At 35.4% G+C, this 21,250-nt stretch overlaps 1 protein-coding gene across 1 annotated transcript in view; it reads left to right on the forward strand.

The window, feature by feature from the left end:
- The window catches only part of LOC126976150 (nephrin), a 289,278-nt gene extending 268,978 nt beyond the window's left edge, over nt 1–20,300 (forward strand). Inside the window, exons 18-29 of the mRNA XM_050824354.1 lie at nt 399–479; nt 1,029–1,311; nt 2,340–2,575; nt 4,480–4,588; nt 6,670–6,839; nt 7,844–8,011; nt 9,022–9,212; nt 10,605–10,764; nt 11,236–11,354; nt 12,286–12,400; nt 14,476–14,582; nt 18,683–20,300. Coding sequence (XP_050680311.1) covers nt 399–479; nt 1,029–1,311; nt 2,340–2,575; nt 4,480–4,588; nt 6,670–6,839; nt 7,844–8,011; nt 9,022–9,212; nt 10,605–10,764; nt 11,236–11,354; nt 12,286–12,400; nt 14,476–14,582; nt 18,683–18,931 — 1,988 coding nt within the window. The 3' untranslated portion in view covers nt 18,932–20,300. The remainder of the gene's footprint in view (nt 1–398; nt 480–1,028; nt 1,312–2,339; nt 2,576–4,479; nt 4,589–6,669; nt 6,840–7,843; nt 8,012–9,021; nt 9,213–10,604; nt 10,765–11,235; nt 11,355–12,285; nt 12,401–14,475; nt 14,583–18,682) is intronic.
- The last annotated feature ends 950 nt before the right edge of the window (nt 20,301–21,250 follow it).

Genomic DNA, 21,250 nt, shown 5'->3' on the forward strand with positions numbered 1-21,250 from the left:
GGTTTGAGTCCCGCATCATTCATAACATTTTGTTTTCAGTTTTATTTGTATTACCCTGTTTCCTCACAGAAATGGTAAAGATTTAAGTGATGTCCTTGAAGAGCATACACAGTTCGCAGGTTGTGGAAAAATAAATTCTAATTTCATAAATAATATGTTATGTTTTTAAAGTGAGAACCCTCACTTCTAGGATTAATACACAAATAAAATTTGAAAAACAACATTTTGTGAACGATGCGGGATTCGAGCCCACGACCTCCGGCGTTCCGTGCCGGTGCTCTAACCAACTGAGCCAACCGTTCGAGTACCGCTTCGTTATAAAATTCTGTTTGCTTTGTTCAACTCTCAGGTTGTGATTTCTAATTTCATATGAAAGTAACCATGTTTTAATATTGTAGATGCAGCAGAAATCAAGACTGTGTACCAGAATGGTATCGCAAATCCGAATGAAGATGCTGTGTTAGCATGTTCTGCTACAGGTTTGTAAATAAAAATAAATATATATATTTTTATATATAAAATTCTCATGTCGCGGTGTTTGTAGTAAAACTCCTTCGAAACGGCTTTACCGATTCTCATGAAATTTTGAGTGCATATTGGGTAGGTCTGAAAATCGGATAACATCTATTTTTCATCCCCCTACATGTTAAGGGTGGTCCACGACAATTTTTTTTTATTTTTTTGTTATTTTTTTTTTATTTGTTTGATTATGAGTCAGCATTAAAAGAATACATACTACTTCAAATTATCACCCATCCACGATCAACAGTTACTTTTGTATCGCGATTTTAATATCGGCAATACAACGTTTGCTGGTTCAGCTAGTAAATAAATATATTTTTATATATATAGATTAAATAATTATATAATAGAATATTTTTATTTACTATCAAACTACAGCATAATTAAATAACAGAACACAATTATTAAAAGGCATAAAAGGCATTTAAGTCAACGATAGTTACAATTTACTCGTTTAGTCACGTTTTATCTTAAAAACCATGCACATATAATTTTTTTCTCAACAGGTAACCCTTTAACCGCCGAACATATTCGATGGGAGCGAAAAGACTACGATATCTCCACCCGACTTGTTACGTACGAGGCACGGAACCAAACCAGCTACCTAGTCATTGACAAAGCAACTAGAGAAGACGTGGGTAACTTCGTGTGCATTGTCAGCAACGGGATTGGTGGAGAGGCCAGACAGGAAGTGACGTTGGTTGTCAAGTTCAAGCCGGAAATGGATACGTCGCCGAATCTGATCAAGTCTGCCACGAATGTTGGACAAGTGGGGCGGCTGACTTGTCGGTATGTTCGTTGGTATATTCATTATTGATTACTTATTTAATTTGGTTATATAACATAATATAAAATTCAAACAGTCACATTGTAAGATATTGTAAGAAGTATCGATATTCACATCGTTAATTGAATTTTTGCTATGAGAAAAGTTGACTTGGCAAACAAGAGTTTCACCTGAAGATCAGTAATTCGCCCAACCCATAACAATGCATTGCCACTCAGGTTTCTTGAAAATAATCCAAGCACTGCTGCAATTGTGCTCATCACTAAGAGATGTAACATGTTAAGTCTCAAAAGTCCAATTATTTTATTAGTTACGGCAACTTTCTATCCGAAACATAACAATGCTTGCACATTCTGCTTTACAACAGAAAAAGGCGCCGCTGTGGTGCTATGTGTAAAAACGCCCCCTTGTTAAAATAAGTTAATTACAATAATCCTTAAAAAAATAATCTTCCTCCTTCTGATATTAATTTTGTCTAAAATGTTGTAACGAAAACAATTCAGCCAATCTAACTCTGAGCGAAAAACAGGAATGCCCCAGGGTCATGCCGTCGTATATTTTGCACTGTTTACCATATTTCCTTTTCTATTAATATAATTCCTATCTGTGACAAACCAGTCTTCTGCTTACAGATTATTCGTTTGACGTTTACATGGACAGTTCTGTTGCCACATGTTTTCGTAACAATAAACCATTGCGCATTTTAACTTATTGACTTTGTTTATAGACAACACATTTTTGAGATCACACATTAGTTTGTATTACCAGAATATTGCCGGTTCAAATATTGTTTTAAAATTATACTCGGCAATATAACGTGGCAACTAAGAGAATCTAAGGGTCACAGTACTTTTATGACGCATCGCTCAAGGGCCACAGCAACATTATGAAATAGGGCCACAGCAACATTATGAAATCATGTACGGGCTGCTGTATTCCAGAACTTTAGCTGTAAATGTTTCTTGCAAATAAAGAACTTTGACTTTGACTTTAAAGTTTTTAGATTTTTAAACTAGTTGATCAATTCTAGATGTAAATCTGCACCCGCGCCGAATTTCACATGGTCAAAGAACGGCGCTAAACTCCCCGTGAATACATCCACCAAATTCTTCGCGGAGTATCACAAGATCGACGCAGTCACTTACGCGTCGGTTTTGCTTATCAATGACGTCACTACGTCCGACTATGGCTCTTACGAATGCGGTGCCAGAAACGACCTTGGCTTCAGTACAACTTCCGTGAAATTGGATGTTACAAGCGCACCAGGTAAGATTGCTTATAAGATTTTTTATGTATAAAGAAGTTCCGAAAGAAACGAGCTGTTCACCTGCCACGTCACCATTAACATCAATAAACGCCCTTTTTTAATAACGTATCTCTAGTTACGGATACATTGCTATCACCGTTTAATGACAAGATCTTATCTATCCATAGTTATGTCCAATATAGTTATAGTCCAATGCCTTATGTCGATAGGTTATTGAAGTGTATTTAATCGTAAAAGGGTAGATTTTTCTACATCTATTAAGTTAAACTTATGATAGAAAGGTTATTGAAAACGGCCGTAAGTCACTGACAAACGGCACAATAAACTCTAACAGTATTCGTTTTTGAGTTCTTTTAAAAATAAATGTAAACGATTGTACTTCTGTGTCATTGCTATTGCTAGAAAATAATCATAGTTATAATCTGGTCACAGGCTGTCCGATTACTTAAGTCTTATTAGCTCAGTAATTTCACTAGCTACAGCACCATTTAAACCGAAATGTAAATAGTTGGCATGTATTTAGCTGGGATAGACATGTGTGCTGTTGATAGAATTGCGTGTCCATGACATTGTTACATTTTCTAAACTTCTCCCATATATTGGCGTATATATTTGCGTCATAATAACGTGATTATTGGTGACATTGAAAGCTGGTAGTTGTCAAAAAGAAAGACAGTTCTATCTAAAGGAGAACAAGATAAAGTCAACAGCGGGAACCACCGGGATTAGTATGACCAGTGATCGAAAAGAATGGAAATATATTGAGGAGGCCTTTGCCAAGAAAGGACAAACAGACGAAAATGTCGTTGTTGATTGGCTTTACTTGTCGTCATTACATTAAAATATATTTTCTTTTAAAGGTTGTTTTACAATTATGTTAAAAAACTGAATTATTCAAATAAATAACTTCAATACTTAAAGATAACTTTCGCCATTGTGTTATTCAATATTACTGCTTATATTTGATTTTTATCTATGTAATGTGTCGAATATTTTTATGATAAAGTCACTAAAAGCAGTGCGAAGATGGAACCTTCGTAAATCCGAGATAAAGCTCGCGAAGAATGAACATTTCGGAAGGTCAAAGGTTATAACAACAATAGACAGTATCTGACCTTTGATACCGAATAAACAAATAATAATATACAAGTGTTACTTCGCAAATAGTAATCATTTAGTGCAAATGTTATTTCACTTCCGAAAACCTACTTTAGGAGATTACACAAGCATGTTTGTACTCGTTATGAAACACACGAGGAAAATGAACTAAACAGTATTAAAAATAAGAATCTTCATGGAAATGAAATTATTAAAACATAAATTTCACATGAGTTAATAATTCGGAGCACAAGTTCTGTTTTTTGTTATACAGGCCACGTTACAATCCCATATTCGTTTCGAATCGACAATACCTAAACTCACAAATGTCTTGACAACTCGGTCTCAATAATTTGTTATTTTTAAGTGACCTCCCTCACTTCTGGGGTTAAATATACAAAATTTTATTTGCATCAAAATGTTTGTAAGAATTACAAATTGCTAATATTTGATTTGAAAGTGCGACATCTCAAGTCAATATCATATATGCAATTATTGGGGTTGAGCAGGTTATCAACTGTAAAGTAGATCCTGTAGATGGAACCTCAACAAGATGTCACTCGGACAGTTGGCTTAGTTTGTAAAATCGCTGGGTTGTAACCCGAGAGAAGCTGATTCGGTTCCCGCATCGACCATAACTGTTGTTACAAATTAAAATTGTATAACTCAGTCTCATTTATTATCCACAAAACAAAGTTTTCAGTCCACCTAAAGAAAATTTCAGTTAAAAAAGAAATATGAACAATTTATGATTAGTCTTAGTCAACCTTTTGTAGGTGTATTAAAATTTTCATCAAATTTTTAGATCCAGTTACGTCATTGAAGGTGACAAATGTAACTCATAACTCTGTAACACTGGAGTGGTCTCCAGGTTTCGACGGTGGATTATTCTCGTGGTACAGGATTCGATATCGGTAAGATGCTATTACTTACATTTACCATTAGAAATAATAGTTTAGATCCATCATATTAGGGACGAGTTCCCTTCCTGGAGTGGTACACTAAGTAATAAATAAATTCTGGCGATATGATGAACCAGCGTTCATAAACGTTTGCAGTGTGCCTTGTAAGTTTAAATGTGTTTGTGATGGTAATTGATACGTCCTGGCTACTGAGAATTCTCGAAAAACCCAAAAATTATCAGCCGCACTACAAATTTATTGCGCTCGTCATCTTGAGACATGAGATGTTAAGTGTTATTTGGCCAGTAATTTCACTAGCTACGGCGCCCTTGAGACCGAAACAAAATAATGCAACATTACTGATTCAAGGTAGAAAAAGGCGCCAGTGTTTGCTGGTATATAAAAATGATTGACTTCAAACACTGTGAGAGGTGACGCTTCATATCAAAAAGGAGACATAGATTCCTGGGAAAACAGGCGTAATACGCGCTTTGTCAAAGATGTGACTCGAGCTGACTCGCTAGATTGGTTTGAGGCTCCAAAATCTTAACAGGAGACTAGTATTTTCCTTGATTTTTTTTCAATACGTCACATCCGCTAACTGGAGAGGTCGCCTTTTAAATGTTGTGCTGGCGGAGAATGCTGTGGATATTCCAATGTTTAATCCTGCAACAACTTGGCACAAAAGCCAGATTGTCAACTAACTGCTACCAGCATCTCCATCTATGCTTCGGTCACATTGCTGGAAGGCACCTGACAGGCAAGATAGAGGGGAAATAATCACGCGGCTGCTGATGCGGTTCGTGACTTAATCCGGTGATCGGACCAAGTCACGAACCTAATTAGTATCCAAGTGATCACAGCCTTGAGAAATGCAGATGATAGGGTTTTGTGGTGAAACTTGGTTAAAATCATGCCACAAACTCTAACCATTAAGGACAAGACCGAGAAGAAGCCATGGGCACAATACAAATAAAAGAACATTAATGAAAATCTGCGGTCTCCTTGAAATCTATACCTACGTTTGGGGGGAGCGCTAGGGTTGGTACATAATAAATGGTTGACAACGTGAACGGCGCATCGCAACTTTCTTAACTCGGACAGCGACAAGTCTCAGCAGCGTAAGGCGTGGCACTCAATTGTTTTGTCTTCTCAAGATTGCTTAGCGGCCGTGTTTATCGTGTGTATGTGTGTGTGCGTCGATTCGGGCACTCTAGTATGAAGTTAAAATACGGTTCCAAAAGAAACGATACATTTACACAACAACAGAAGTATGACCCGCAGTACAGAGATGTATAAGTAAATGATGGCAAAGTTCCAGCAATTCGAGGCAAAGACCTCTTTGATGTTTCTCGCTCAGTACTTGAATTTGCTGACCCTTTTTCTGTTTATAAATGTTTCCCAGAGGAAAATGAGTTGACCGACAATGCCTTAGGCATTTCATTCACTAATTGTATATTTCATAACGAACAATCTGCATTACACGATATTTACAAACTCAATAGCGATTGTATATATCAGATTTTAATGCCTCTGTTTACATTGTTGAAATGTTTAAAAATAAAATGTACTTCGCTGATGAAAGAGCATTACTTTATTGGACAATATTTTTTAAAGTTGACTTGTTTTGACTTTTTACCAAACAAATTCAAATTCACATATTTTTGTTCAAATAGGGTTTCAAAACAATAAATTGAGCCTTAAATTTGAATGAAAATATATGCTACAGATCTGAAAATAACGGGCGCAAGAAACTGAGCTGGTCATTTCTTTTTTAAAAACATTTGTTAGTGAAACAGCCTGAGGGCGGTCGCTCCATTCTAAAGCTGTGGTATTATTAAAGTCATTCATGTTATAAGAGTAAAGTAACCTTTCAAACAATCATCTTATGTCTCAAGGTCACGAGTGCAGTTGTAGTGTCGCTCAGAATTTTTGGCTTTTTAAGAATCCTGAGTACCACTGCATTATAATGGGCAATACGTATCAATTACCATCAGCTGAACGACCTGCTTTTCTCGAAAAAAAAGTATAAGAAAGAAAATCAGATTATTTCTCTTTGTAATATTTCGAATTAATTTGTTTCTATGTTTTAGCAAAATATACGAAGAAGTGTACAGATACGAAGATGTTACACCAAGAAATGCGACCTCTTTCACCGTACACGGACTTGAACGAAACTGCGACTATGTATTCTCCGTAATGGCAATTAATAAAATTGGACAAAGTAAATACAGGCCGGACGATACCAAAGCTACAACATTGAGTGAGTAATATTTTCATATTATTAATATTACCTTAATTATATGTATCGGAATCAATAATAAGGCGACGAAGTATAATCCGACTAAGTTTGAGAGCGAAGAGTTGCTTATTACTTGGTGGATTTCGGCTATTTGTGTGTTTTACAAGATTGTAGCCGTCATCTATCCATCTATCAATGACTGCAAACAATCAAACTTTCCAGCAATCGCTTTTTTCTTAGAGATTTTCGCTAGGCTGAATTTTGTATACAATTTGCTCTTGTTGTTAGGTGTACTGCCAACATCAGTACAGTCGAGCTCAGAGGAGTACAATTCGTACGTGCCCGGTGTGTTCATCATAGCCGGCACTATTGTGGGCACGGCAATTATATTGATGAACGCAATCGTCGTTGGTTGCTGTTTCCACCGGCGCACCAACAAACGTATAAGAGGTTTGCGCTGGTTTATCTAGCGCTTGGCTTGTAGATATAGTCGTTGTCTTGTGTTTAGTGTCATGCAGTGTTCGTATGTATTTTTCCCAACGATTTCGAACTTTATAGAAATTTGTGGAATCAACTCCACTGATATTACGAATTCCTCAGTATCAGATTTTGCGTAAAAGTTACTTTTACGCAAAATCTGATGTAAAAACAGTTGTGTAAATGTTACTTTTACGCAAAATCTGAGGTAAAAACAGTTACAATTACACGCTTTTAATTCTTTAAAAATTATTTTTTTCAAATCGAATTCCGTATTTTTTTTTCTTTTTGTCGCCGTTGGTTAATCGTTGGGAAAAACAGTAGATTTTTTTGTATTTTATGATAGATCGTACCTAGTAATGATTTTTTTTTAACTAAAATAAAAACTTATGCGATTAAAATTGTTTTATACATTACTTTTTTAATTTTAATCTCGCTATTAAATAACGTTTAGCATAAGTTATTGTTTTAATTAAAGAAATATATACTTATGAAACAGTTGTTTATTTGTGATTTTTATGTTTTGTTTTTTTTTTATTGTATTTTAGCTGCATCAGAAGTAGGTGAACTTAACGTAGTATCGACGGAGTATGTCGAGAGTGACACGTCGAAGTCTGTCGTTGTTTACGTGTCAATCACTGGTGTAGCTTTGGTTGTTATAAACGCTGTTTTGGTTGCTTGCTTTGTCTTGAAACGGCGATCGAGGAGGTTAAAAGGTAAGTTGCTTTCCATTCAATTACTTTTGTCTTTTTTCATATAAAGAAAAAGCGTGTCTTATCGAATATCTTAATAATAATCATAATAATAATGCAGTGGCGCTCAGGACTGTTGAAAAACCCAAAAATTTTGAGCGGCACCACAATTGCGCTCGTCACCTTGAGAAGTAAGGCGCCCGGCGTTCAGACCGAAACACAGTAATGCTTACACATTACTGCTTCACGGCAGAAATAGGCGCCGTTGTGGTACCCATAATCAATACATGGTGCAAATCTACCTTTTGTATGTGAGAATCTACCTTATCAAGGTTTTTCTAGATGAGTTAAATAAACATAAGATATTTTTTTAATAATATTGACACATTTTTAAGAATTTGATGTTATTAAAGTAACATCCCTAAATTCTTTAAAAAAAAATTAATTTAAATTGTGTTATAAAAGAGTGACATCTCAAGTCAATTTACTAATATGCAATTATTGAGATTGAGCAGGTTATTAACTGTAAATCCTGTAGATTGAGCCAGAACCTAAAAGTTGAAAAAGACATACCAAAATTTACGAACCATACGTCACTCGAACGGTTGGCTCAGTTGGCAGAGCGCTCGGACGGAACCCATGAGGTTGCGTGTTCGAGTCCCGCATCGTCTATAAATATTAGTTACAAATTTCTTTTTTAAATCAAATAAATCGCACGCTTCTTCTTTTAAATTTAGAATGTATAACATTTTTTTACGTACTCGTGTTTGTAGCTTTGATTCTGCCTGCGTAGATGATATTGCACCTTTCTTAGAAATTTAGACCTTACATATAAGGCAATAATTGGAACACCATTGGCAATTTGTAATTTTATTTTAACAATTGCTTTCCTGTAAAACAAACTCTTTTTAGATATGTCATTTGATACGAAGCGGTCGTCGAAGTAAACAGCTAATGTTAAAACACAGTTACAATTACACACGTCTTAATCCTTTAAGAAGTGTTTTATTTAAATAATCTGTGTCTTATAACAGAACAAGCCGGGCAAGCTTCGAAGTCGGCTACGATTGAGATGTACGCGCCGTCGTCATACAACGATACGATGACAGGAGAGACTCTCAGCTCAGTGTCAGAAAAGTCGGAGACGTATTCACAAGATGGCGACGGCCATCCGCCACCCATACCGGAGGTGCCCAGTATGCCAACTAGGCATATGCTGAATCAGGTACAATATTATATTATGATACAAATGAGCTAAGTTGCTCATTATACACGAGGCTGTGGGTTGCAGTGACCGTAAATCAGCCTAGTGTCTAGTGAGCTAAGTTACTCATTATACACGAGGCTGTGGGTTGCAGTGACCGTAAATCAGCCTAGTGTCTAGTGAGCTAAGTTACTCATTATACACGAGGCTGTAGGTTGCAGTGACCGTAAATCAGCCTAGTGTCTAGTGAGCTAAGTTACTCATTATACACGAGGCTGTGGGTTGCAGTGACCGTAAATCAGCCTGGTGTCTAGTGAGCTAAGTTGCTCATTATACACGAGGCTGTGGGTTGCAGTGACCGTAAATCAGCCTAGTGTCTAGTGAGCTAAGTTACTCATTATACACGAGGCTGTGGGTTGCAGTGACCGTAAATCAGCCTAGTGTCTAGTGAGCTAAGTTACTCATTATACACGAGGCTGTGGGTTGCAGTGACCGTAAATCAGCCTGGTGTCTAGTGAGCTAAGTTGCTCATTATACACGAGGCTGTGGGTTGCAGTTATCGTACATCAGCCGAGTGTCTAGTGATCTAAGTGGATCATTATACACGAGGCTGTGGGTTTCATTAGTCGTATATCAGCCGAGTGTCTAGTGAGCTAAGTTGCTCATTGTAAACGAGGCTGTGGGTTGCAGTAATCGTAAATCAGCCTAGTGTCTAGTGAGCTTAGTTACTCATTATACACGAGGCTGTGGGTTGCAGTGACCGTAAATCAGCCGAGTGTCTAGTGAGCAAGTTGCTTACGAGTTTTATACGCATTTTTTCAACACACTTATGATGAAAAAACAAACATGTATTGCTTAAATCTTTTAATTATTAAAACAAATTGGTGGAAGAAAAAATTTTCAAAATGATATTGGATTATTTTTGATGGCAATTTCAGTTTGTGTTACCTAGGTACTTGCAACTTCTTTAGTACCTACATTCACTTCTGACATATTTACTATTATTACACAAAGAACAAACGCGATACAAACAAAATATGAAAATTATGGGAATATAATATGGGATAGCACTTTGTAGAATTTAACGAATTTCTGATCGATAAACTGACCCAAAAATAAATAATAAAGGCATTGTTATGTCACTAATGTAAATTACACCTTATTATGACAACAATATATATGACCTATTAAAAGTTAAACGTCAGCTTAAAGCGGCGTCGTTCCAATAATTTCAAAACAGGTACAGAGGTATCCAAAAATAAAAACAGACTGACAGCGAAATCCTAATTTATATATTTTTTTCTTCCGATTTTTTTTTTCCCGTTTGAACACGTATTTATAACAATGATATTATAAAAAGACCCTCAGATTTTATTTATATGTACAGATTATTAATTTTAAAATAATTCGCAGACGGACGCCTACCTAATGGACGAGCAAGGGCTGATCCCCCCTCCACTCGACTATCCTCCTCCAAACTACGCCGTGTATGAGGGTGACCACGCTAGGACCCTGCCGCACCCTCACAGGCACAAAGACATTAGCGGGAATAGCACGCTAGGCAGAAGTTCTGGTAAGTTCAGATTTTTCTGTTCGAGATAACTTTATATTTATTAGTATAAACACATTTGACATTTCACGTTTTGCAACAGGAAACTTAAATTTTTTTCCAAACTACGAGCAGATTCTAAAAAATAATCGTACCTTTCATCGCTTTTGGCAAAGAGTTGCATCCTGCGTTTGTTGAGTAATACTGATAGTCTTTTTTTTATGACAATAAGGTATGAGACGAGCAGTACGTTTAGCTCATGGCAATTGATATGCCCGGCCCATTACAATACAGTGCCGCTCAAGAGTCTTGAAAACCCAAAAACTCTGAACGGCACTACAATTGCGCTCGTCGCCTTCTGTTGTCGGAGATTAGATCCCTGATTAAGCCAAATTTAAAGTCTCTACGCCATATGGTACTAGAGATATCGTGATTAGTCAATACATAGATGGAAATCTCTTATGTATTATATTAATAATTTGATTTGTTCAACAGGTAAACAGAATTACGCGCCGGTACCCAGTCCAATGCCACCGCTAGACGGGTCCTACTACAACATGGCTTCCGACATGTATCTGTCATATCCGCCGCTAATAGGAGACTATCTGCAACAGGTAATTCATCATCATATCAGCCGGAAGACGCCCACTGCTGCACAAACGCATCCCCAAAAGATCTGTGCGACAGTTCTGCACTTCCCTCATCCGACATATACCGGCGATCTTGACCAGATCGTTGTTCCGTCTTTTGGGGGGCATACCAACACTTCGTCTTCCGGTACGTGGTCTCAATTCGAGGACTTTGCTGCCCCAATCTGTCCGTCGAACTATGTGCCCTGCCCAGTATCACTTAAGTTTCGCAACTGCCACTTCAACTTCTCCTACGGATCTCCTTATTTCTGATTCGATCTCGCAGGGAAGCTCCTAAAGCATACTCGTACCCCTCTCTATTGCTCTCTAAGTGACCATGAGCTTTCTCATCAGGCCCATCAATAGGTAATTATTGAATTTGAAAACTAAAATCTTTGCTAATACCAATCGAACTGGGTAAATTTAAACTTAGTTTGATTAAGACTAGCTCATATATTACTCGTATAAGCCTTAAAGACGTTTACATTCAAAACTGATTTTGCCAATACATTTTAAACTCCGTACGCAAATCTAGTTTACGTTTTAATAATACGTTTATGATATATCAAAATCTTGTAAAAACAATCATTATTAAAGTCTGATTTTAGCAATAACAACAAAAATTGAGTTTAATACAACAAATTTATATTTAAACTCGTTGATATCAATCTTAAACTGGGTTAAATTAAAAGCGATTTCATCCAATACACTTTAAACGCCACCAAGAAAACCGAATTTTCACGTCGTAAATAATTGAATGGTTCAGATAACTATTGTGTTCAGTTAGACATTTATAAAGACAATTGATTTCTTAATAGATGTTTTTTATATAAAAACGTCAAGATCAGTTGTTAAACCAGAGATTAGCGCGTTCAAATAAATATACAAAAATAAAAACTTTGTTTTTGGTCAACAGCAATCAGGCAGAACTCCAACACCACCTCAGCAATACGGACAGTCAATCCAGAAACACATCGGCAACGGCAATATCCCGTCACCTTCACACCTGACTTCTCCCAGCTGTTTGGATGGTAAGCGTTCGTTAAATTTTTTTAGTTTTAAAGAGTCCGTACATGGATACCATTTTCCGTGCACTAGGTTCCAACATAACATAGCGTATGGGAGCCCGCGCACTAAGCAGCCTTGCCAAAATAACACCACGTAAGGACCGCGCACTTGGCAGCCATGCCAAAATAACACCGTGTATGGACCGCGCACTTGGCAGTCATGCCAAAATAACACGGTGTATGGCCCGCACTAGGCAGCCATTCCAACATAACACAGTGTATTGGAGCCTGCGCACTTAGCAGCCATGCCAAAATAACACCATGTACTCGTATGGCCCGCACGATAGGCAGTCATGCCAAAATAACACCGTGTATGGCCCGCACACTACGCAGCCATTCCAATATAACACAGTCTATAGGATATCGCGCATGTAGCAGCCATGCCAAAATACCACTGTGTATGGCCCGCAAACTAGGAAGCCACGCCAATATAATACCGTGAAGGGTGCCCTCACCACGAACGGTGCGGTTTTCAAGTGTCTTTCTTCCACGTGCAACACAACCTGAAATCCATTTACTTGTGCAATGTGACTTGAGTATACTGAAGTGTTTTCTCTGGTTTCCCAAGATATTTTGATTGGATGCGTATGCTATGCTCTCTTAGACCTTAAGATTACATGATAGAGGCGAAAACTTTATCAAGGTGAGATATTACGAAATATATCATATGTTTTAGTAATCAATGAACGTTAAAAAGTCGATGGTGACAGCCCAGTCTCAGTGAATACCCACAAAGGAAAAGGCTCAGCGGGCCTACAGCAGCCTTCACTTCAAAAAATACCAATCGACAAAAATATCTCCTGTCAGCATTTTAATACATGGACGCAGAGAGATGACTTGTCACATCAAATTGCAGCGATTCTCGTCATATTTCACGTCGCGAATTTACATCGCGCCAATTCACACTTTTGACTTTTTCCTTTCACTGCTGGACTACCTCTCACGACCTTTTAATACGCGATCGGGAGTCTAGTTGGTTATTGTACGTCAATGAACGCTCAAGATTCAATTGCAATAGTTACTAAGGGACATAAGCGTTTATTTGCAGTATTATACTTATTTCACTATCTACGGAATCCAACAAACTGAAACAAAAATAGTACATTTGCACCCAACGGTTTGGCTTGCAACGAGTCAAGGTAAAGGAGTGTTTGGGTCCTTACACTTACAGTCGTTACCTTGAGACAAAAGTATTAAAAAAAAGGATACATCATCATCATCATTATGAGCCGGAAAACGTCCACTCTTGGATAAAGGCCTCGCCTAAAGATTTCCACGATTATCGGTCCTTGGTTTCCCTCATCCAACGTATTCCGGCGATCTTGACCAGATCGTTGGTCCATCTTGTGGGGGGCCTACCAACACTGCGTCTTCCGGTACGTGGTCGCCATTCGAGGACTTTACTGCCCCAGCGGCTATCTGTCCATCAAATTATGTGCCCTGCCCACTGCCACTTATGTCGGTGACTTTGGTTCTCCTACGGATCTCCTCATTTCTGATTCGATCTCGCAGGGAAACTCCAGGCATAGCACTCTCCATTGCCCTCTGAGCGACCATAAGATATCTAATAAGGGCCAAAGTTAGCGACCACGTTTGCGTACTGTGAGCCAACACAGGTTGAAAACCTTCGCCTTCAGACATGGACATCGAGAGATGGACCAACAGGGTAACAACGTGGAAGGGTCCAATCGGCAAACATCGCAATGGCAGACCCCACACGAGATGGGCAGATGAGTTGATAAAAATAGGTGGTACCTGCTGGTCGCACATAGCTCAAGATACACATTACAGGCACATGGTATTCTTTTGGAAGGAGGCCTTCACGCTCACTTGAAGAGGGATTCATGCAAACAAACTTATATATTATTATCCAGACCTAAACAAACACGTGTAAATAACATCATTAAATTTCTTTTATTTATTTTTTCTTCTCTAAACTATATATGTATCTTACTTTTTACATGAAATAAAAGTCTTATTATTATTATTTATGTAAATAGCATACACTATAATGCAATCTGTATTCTTTCTTGAACCAGGTATGGACCGTCAATCAGCCGGTGGAACACTGCGAAGACAGCGATACGAGAAGATGGCGGTACCGCCACCAGATGTGACGGTACTCCACCAGGGGAACTGTACACAGGTAAATTTATTTATTATATTTTATTTTGAATCACCACACATACAAATTGAATGAGATACATGACAAACAAAAACATAAAATAAATCAGACGCAAGAGTATAAATCAAATCAAAATCACTATTCAACGATAGGTCGAGGAAATTACACTTATGAATGTCAAAGGTTTACTTTTCTTTTTACATTTACCGCCACTTCGGAAAGGGTTAAGCTTTAATGAGAAGAAGTGGCAAGCAATTCGATGTCACTCTTCTAAATCAATATTTACATTTCCGTCTTTTTACAAATCATTTCAGTTACAATATAATATGTAAAGTGATGCAACAAAAATTCTCAAACGTCACACATACACAATCATAAAGTCATAAAAAGTAAATGTAAATGAATACGTAAAAACAAGAATTATTACGTACAGTAGATGCATCAATCCACACTCTTTCTTTGATTATTAAAAATATAATTACTTTAATTTTAAAAACATTCAAAATCTTTAGTATTAAAAACATGCGAAAATATACGATATAAATCGAAAACGACAACAGACAATGTGTAAAAATAGATTGCAGACTAACTCAAAAGCTAAGAAAAAATCTTTAAAGTAAATCAGAAACAAGACTATTCCAAAAAATCAGTTCAAATTCAATTTCAAATATTTTTATTCAAAATAGGATGTGACATCACTTATTGAAAGTCAAAAAACTACCACCCATTCCAAAATGAATGCCTCAGACCTGAGAAGAATGGGCGCAACAAACTCAGCGGGCTTTTTTAGAAGTAGATCAATAAATAAATAAAGGCTTAATAAAAAATAATAGCAAGGTATATATTGCCTTCCTTGTTATTGTCGTTACAATGTACTTCCAGTATTCATGAATTGCATGCATTAAGCGCGAAGTAGGTATGTTCTACGAGGGCCTAAAAATCTAAATATCAAAGTTTTGTCGCATAAATTCGTATATAATAATTATATTGTGCGTATAAATAATATAAAAAAGCACATTGTCAGAGAGATAAATTATTGTTGAACTTATTTTGACGACCTGTATAGCCGAGTGGTTAGCGATCCTACCTACTAAGCTAGAGGTCCTGGGTTCGAATACCGGAAGGTGCAAGCATTTATATGATGAATGTGGATGTTTCTTTCCGAGTCTTGGATGTTTAAATGTATTTATGTATGTTTATATGAATTTATGTATGTTTAAGTATTAAATATATCATTGTCTTGTAACCCATAACACAGGCTATATATGCTTAACTTGGGGCAAGATAATTTGTGTGAAAAGTGTGTCAGTCTGTCAATATTATTAAAAATATCGATGAATTGCTATTTTTACATAAAAAAATGGGTTTAGTGGCTTATAAACATAATAACTTCTGAAAATATCAATTTTTCAACTCAATTTATTTTTTAATATCCTCAATAATTATCTGGGAAGCGATGGAATGTAAATAGCGGTATAATTTGTTTTTTTTTTTCGTCTATAATTCATTTTTTCACGGCTGGGACATACCAAAATTTTCGGACTTTAAGCAGCCATATGTTATATTTTATTTCTAATAATAGAGCTTGTAGACAGCTGATGATACTTTACAAAATTATTATAATTATGATAATTAACTTCAAAATTTATTAACGTGAAGAAAATTTGAAGTTAAGTAATAATGTTATATAATTCTAGTAGTTGCCCGTTGTATTCGCAATAAAGGTTTTATCTCAATAAAATGTTTAAGTTGGGATAAGAGAGAGAGTTGTACTGAAACATGTACGGCAAGCCTGTCAGCCATTAAGTTGGCATAGCGACATCCCATTCTGTACGGACGCACGCCAAGAAAGGGAAAATATTAGTAAGATTAGTGAAAACTTATTTGTATTTAAACCACTTTGAAAAGTACGTATAATGTCAGCTCTTAAGGCATACACATTTGGATTAACCAAATTTTTAAATTCTTTTGAATTACTCAAATGGTTTGCATTTCGCACATATTATATTAAAGTAAAAACAACATCGTAAAACATACCAAAACAGTATCTGTTAAGCTTTATTTTCGTGAATGTTTCCGAAATTGTATTTAGTCTGAAAGAACGATAAAATTCTATTCATAAAACGCCACACGCTGCTTTTAAAACTCTTTTGGATTTTAAATGCGTCTAAATTATGTGGAAGTTAATATTTTGTGGTTTTATATGGGGAGTTTGTAAGGGGTTTCATAAGCTTTGGATGTTATTTAGTATAATTTTGAATAGATATAAGTAACTGTTTATACCATAGGCTCATATATTAAGGGTTATAGTATGAAATTGCCGATTTGTAACGATTTTTTTTTAATTTAACATATTGATTAAATCAATAGAACTGTGGTGATCTAGATTCGACAAACTGTGTGAAAGCATTTTGTACTGCCTCCTGAGAAGAAATCTTTTTATCACGTAGAAAATTGTCCAAATCACGAAAAACGGTAGTCCGTTGGAGCAAGCGAATTCGGAAACCGAATGTTCATTCATTCGGAGCAAACCAACGAATGGTTTCTAATTGCAGTTCGCTTAAGACCAGGTGACCCGTACGCTCGTTTGTCCTCCAAGAGTGTCAATTGCTCTACAGGTTTTGTGCTTTTCAATTATTTTTAGTAAAAAAATATATTAATAATTAAATATAAAATGAAACAGTCATAAAATTTGAAAAACAAAATTTTGTGAACGATGCGGGATTCCAACCCACGACCTCCGGCGTTCCGTGCCGGTGCTCTAACCAACTGAGCTAACCGTTCGAGTACCGCCTCGTTATAAAATTCTGTTTGCTTTGTGTGTATTAATCATATATTGGGGTTGAGCAGATTATCAACTGTAAAGTAGATCCTGTAGATGAAGCCACAACCTGAGAGTTGAACAAGTTCAAATTTTAATTGTGTATTAATCCTAGAAGTGAGGGTTATCACTTAAAAAAAAACATAACATATTGTTTATAAAACAGTCAACTTTATTATATTTGGTTGAAATCTTGTAGTCCGCATCATGCTCCCTTAAATGCCAATACATGTGGAGACGTCGTGGAGAGGGTCGATTCCTTAACTATAATACGGTTGAGGTAAGTTATGGCTCTTCGTGCTCGTGTCATCGAGAAATCTGCTTCATGTTGCTAATTTTAAAATTTATATAGCTTATATTTATAATTTCATAGTTTTGTTAATGTTGATATAATATCGGTTTCGTGCTGTTAAAATTTCAGTTATCTTTTATGATTATAGTTATTATCGTTAATATAATAATGCTCCCATTACCCTCTCATAACATGTACAGTTTGTGTGGATTGATGCATCTACTTACGTACACTTGATTTTTTATATTAATTTCCTTTTTTTAGTTTTTAAGTCTAACCCCCCTATTAACTGACCTAAGTCAGAATGAGAAAAAACACTCCTAAGCGGCTGTATAAAGTTAGCGGACCATTACGAATAAGCGTTTAAGTTTTTTTGTTGCATCGCTTACCGTTTCCAAAATGCTGAATAAATCGTAAAATGAATAATTTTGACATTCATAAATGTCTATCTTTTTTTTTTATTAAGGACAATCAACGGGTTACAATTAATCATTATTAAACTAAACAAAATGAGGTACTTACATATTAATGTTAAATTGTAGACCCACTTAGAGATAGCCACAGCTTGCAAAAGAGATACTAGTTAGAAGCAGAAGAAACGAAATAGAAGAGGGACAAGATATTATAAGATCCAAAAAGCTGTAACATTCAACTAGCTGGTTCTAGTATAATGAACAAATAGCTCTAAAGCTAACATAAAAATAAAATCAACAAAACCCGTCAAAAACAAAAAGTTTCAATCAAATCAAAACATTAATTCAATTCACTTTGTTCTTCACTCATTGTCTTTTTATTGTTATATGTATACACTAAACACACGATGTTGATGAAGTGTTTCTTTATGTGAAGCTAATCCTGTATGTTGATCTTGTTCATGTTTATCATTAAAAAAAATCTGATCTGAAGTAATATGCGAAATACCCCATTTGCAAGATTTACCCCAACAAAATGACAAACATTGCAAGTAAAAATCTTGTAAAATATACTAAAATTTGTTTTATGTTTCAGCATCTACCAATGAATCCAACACCGTCTGTGAAACAGCCTCAATCCATCCTCAAAGACCCTTTGCGTCATAAATATGGCAACTACGGTAGCCCTGTGTCCTCCAGTACACCACAAAATACCTCACAAATTCTAACGGTCCAAAATTTGGGCTCTGATGTCCCTCAGTACGGGACAATCAAGAAAGAGAAGAAGCAGAATGTAACAATTGACGAATCTTATAATAAAAGGAGTGAAACACATGTTGTTTAGACTGAAACTTTAAAGCGAAGTGACTGAAGTATAGCGCAGTGACTAAAGTATAGCGAAGTAACTCAAGTGAAGTGAGAATAGTGATGTGACCAAAGTGAAGTGAATAAAGTGTACATATTTCAGGGACTAGTTACAATTTTAGATAGATATAATATTTGATTGCGATACCAAGGAACTTTATTCGAGGTATGTAGATAGTTTCAGCTCAAAGGTTAATAAATGGGCTGTATGAAATCGTTCGACTGACTTTGATTGTAATTAAGGACGTCCAAAAGACATGAAATGATTGTAATTTGATTGGTTGATTGTTTAGTGTGTAACTTTGATTCCGGCGAAGGATCTCTTTTAAGTTTAATATTGTTGTTAGATTTAATAATTGTAATGAGAAAATTTATGGGAAAATTGTGAATTTTGTCCCAAGTTAAATATTTAATTTGACGTAATTACATGAATTATTGTTACTAGGAGAGCAGCTAGATTAATGAAGCGGACATCTTAACGAATTAGGAAGTCATTTAAGCCAGTGTCAGTGTATTTTCTATTTTTTATTAAACAGCTATAAGGGCGATCGTAGACTCGCGATTTTCATCTTTGAGCAAGTCGCAAATCTAACGCAACCCTAATGTAAATAAAATACTCAAACGCGAACTGACAATAATAATAAGTTTTTAATTTATACTCAGCTTAGTAACTGTACATACTTTGTATAATTACAAAGATAATTTTTACATTTACTAGCTTTTTACAAGATTAATCGGTCTTAATACAGATACCAAAGTTTTTAATTATTTTATTTTTTAAGTTATTTAGCTTATCTTTTATTTTAATTTTCATTTTAAGTTCTTATTATTATTAAAAATTGAGAATGATTAAAAATGTAACAAGATTGATCCATCCATTGATGAAATTCAATAATATTACAAGAATGTTACATTTCAAAATTTAATAAAAAAATCTAATTATATTTTATTTTGTTTTATTTTAATTTTTATTTCCTTATCGTAATGCAATTATAAACATATCAGCTCGTTGATTGGTTGAATGAATTGTTACTTCGTTTGTATAGTGTAGTTTAGAGTAATGTGCCAAAGTTATTGAATGTTATGTTTTGCTCCTTAGGGCCTGCGTACACGTGCGACTTTATGATTAGGTATACTTTATGATTTTTTAGATTAAATGACACTATATTCGACCTAAAAGTTGTAATCAATATTGAAGTTGCTTATGGATAACCATAATTACCATTATTATAAAATAACTGATGTTCCGTCCTCCATATAATATGCATCAGATTCATGCATAAGATTGGCAAAATAATTTGAAATGGTTTTTTCGAAATCCCAATAATATATAAAAAAAATGTTTTTTTTTTAATTTAGTACGTTTATAAATATTAAACATTTAATGTATGAGTGATTTAATCTAAATATATTAAAACATATACATATATGTAAATAGTACGTACTATATATATATAGTACGTACTATATATATAGTACCTATTAAAAAAAATAAAAAAGCACTTAAATTCGAATATTTTGAGATAAGGACGTTTATGGATTGTTGCGAGAAGGTCAAAATTCAATTAAAATTAGTATTGTCTGTCTTTCGTAGCAGACTGCTCAACCGAAATTGATGACTGATTTTGATGGTACATTTATGTTCACTTATTAAATGTTTTTTTATACCTACAAGGAAAAAGTTTATTCAGTCGTATTTAATATATTAACTACGCCACGTAAAACTTACGTCAAGTCAAGCAAGGTCCGTTAGAGCATTTAATTCAGTACTTTTTGTTACCTTTTAAAAGACATTGACTGAAAACTATTTTTAGAGAATCTACATTATTTCCTCATTAAATAAATGTTCACAGTTTTTGAAGTTACTTTTCAAAATGAGGACTTAAGCCAAAAAATCATGCTGCCACTGTTTTTTGGCATTGCCGCTTATTAAAATTATAACACTTTAGATTGTGAATTACTAAATATCCGTTTCAAAAAGTCGTACGTATTCTGTAGCCCTTAAATTTAGATAGACACTTTAGCCGTGGTTTTCGTCCTTCTATCTTAAATAATAATAAATTTTAGTCAAGTACTCAACCGTGCCTTATAATTTTATGCCATTTTGAATAAAATAACGTAAGGTATTGCCAAGTCTATAATTAAATATTTCTTAGTGTAAGAATATAGTTTCCTTTAGATTAATGTTTTCACGTCATTATGCTACGGGGAGCTCAAAGAAAGAGGAGCTCGATAGCGACAAAAGATTTTACGAAGCTATTTATCATCGAAGGTTGTTCTAAATTTAAAGGTGAGTAGG

This window comes from Leptidea sinapis, chromosome 39 (genome assembly GCF_905404315.1).
Source record: "Leptidea sinapis chromosome 39, ilLepSina1.1, whole genome shotgun sequence".
In the NCBI taxonomy this organism is placed as follows: domain Eukaryota; kingdom Metazoa; phylum Arthropoda; class Insecta; order Lepidoptera; family Pieridae; genus Leptidea; species Leptidea sinapis.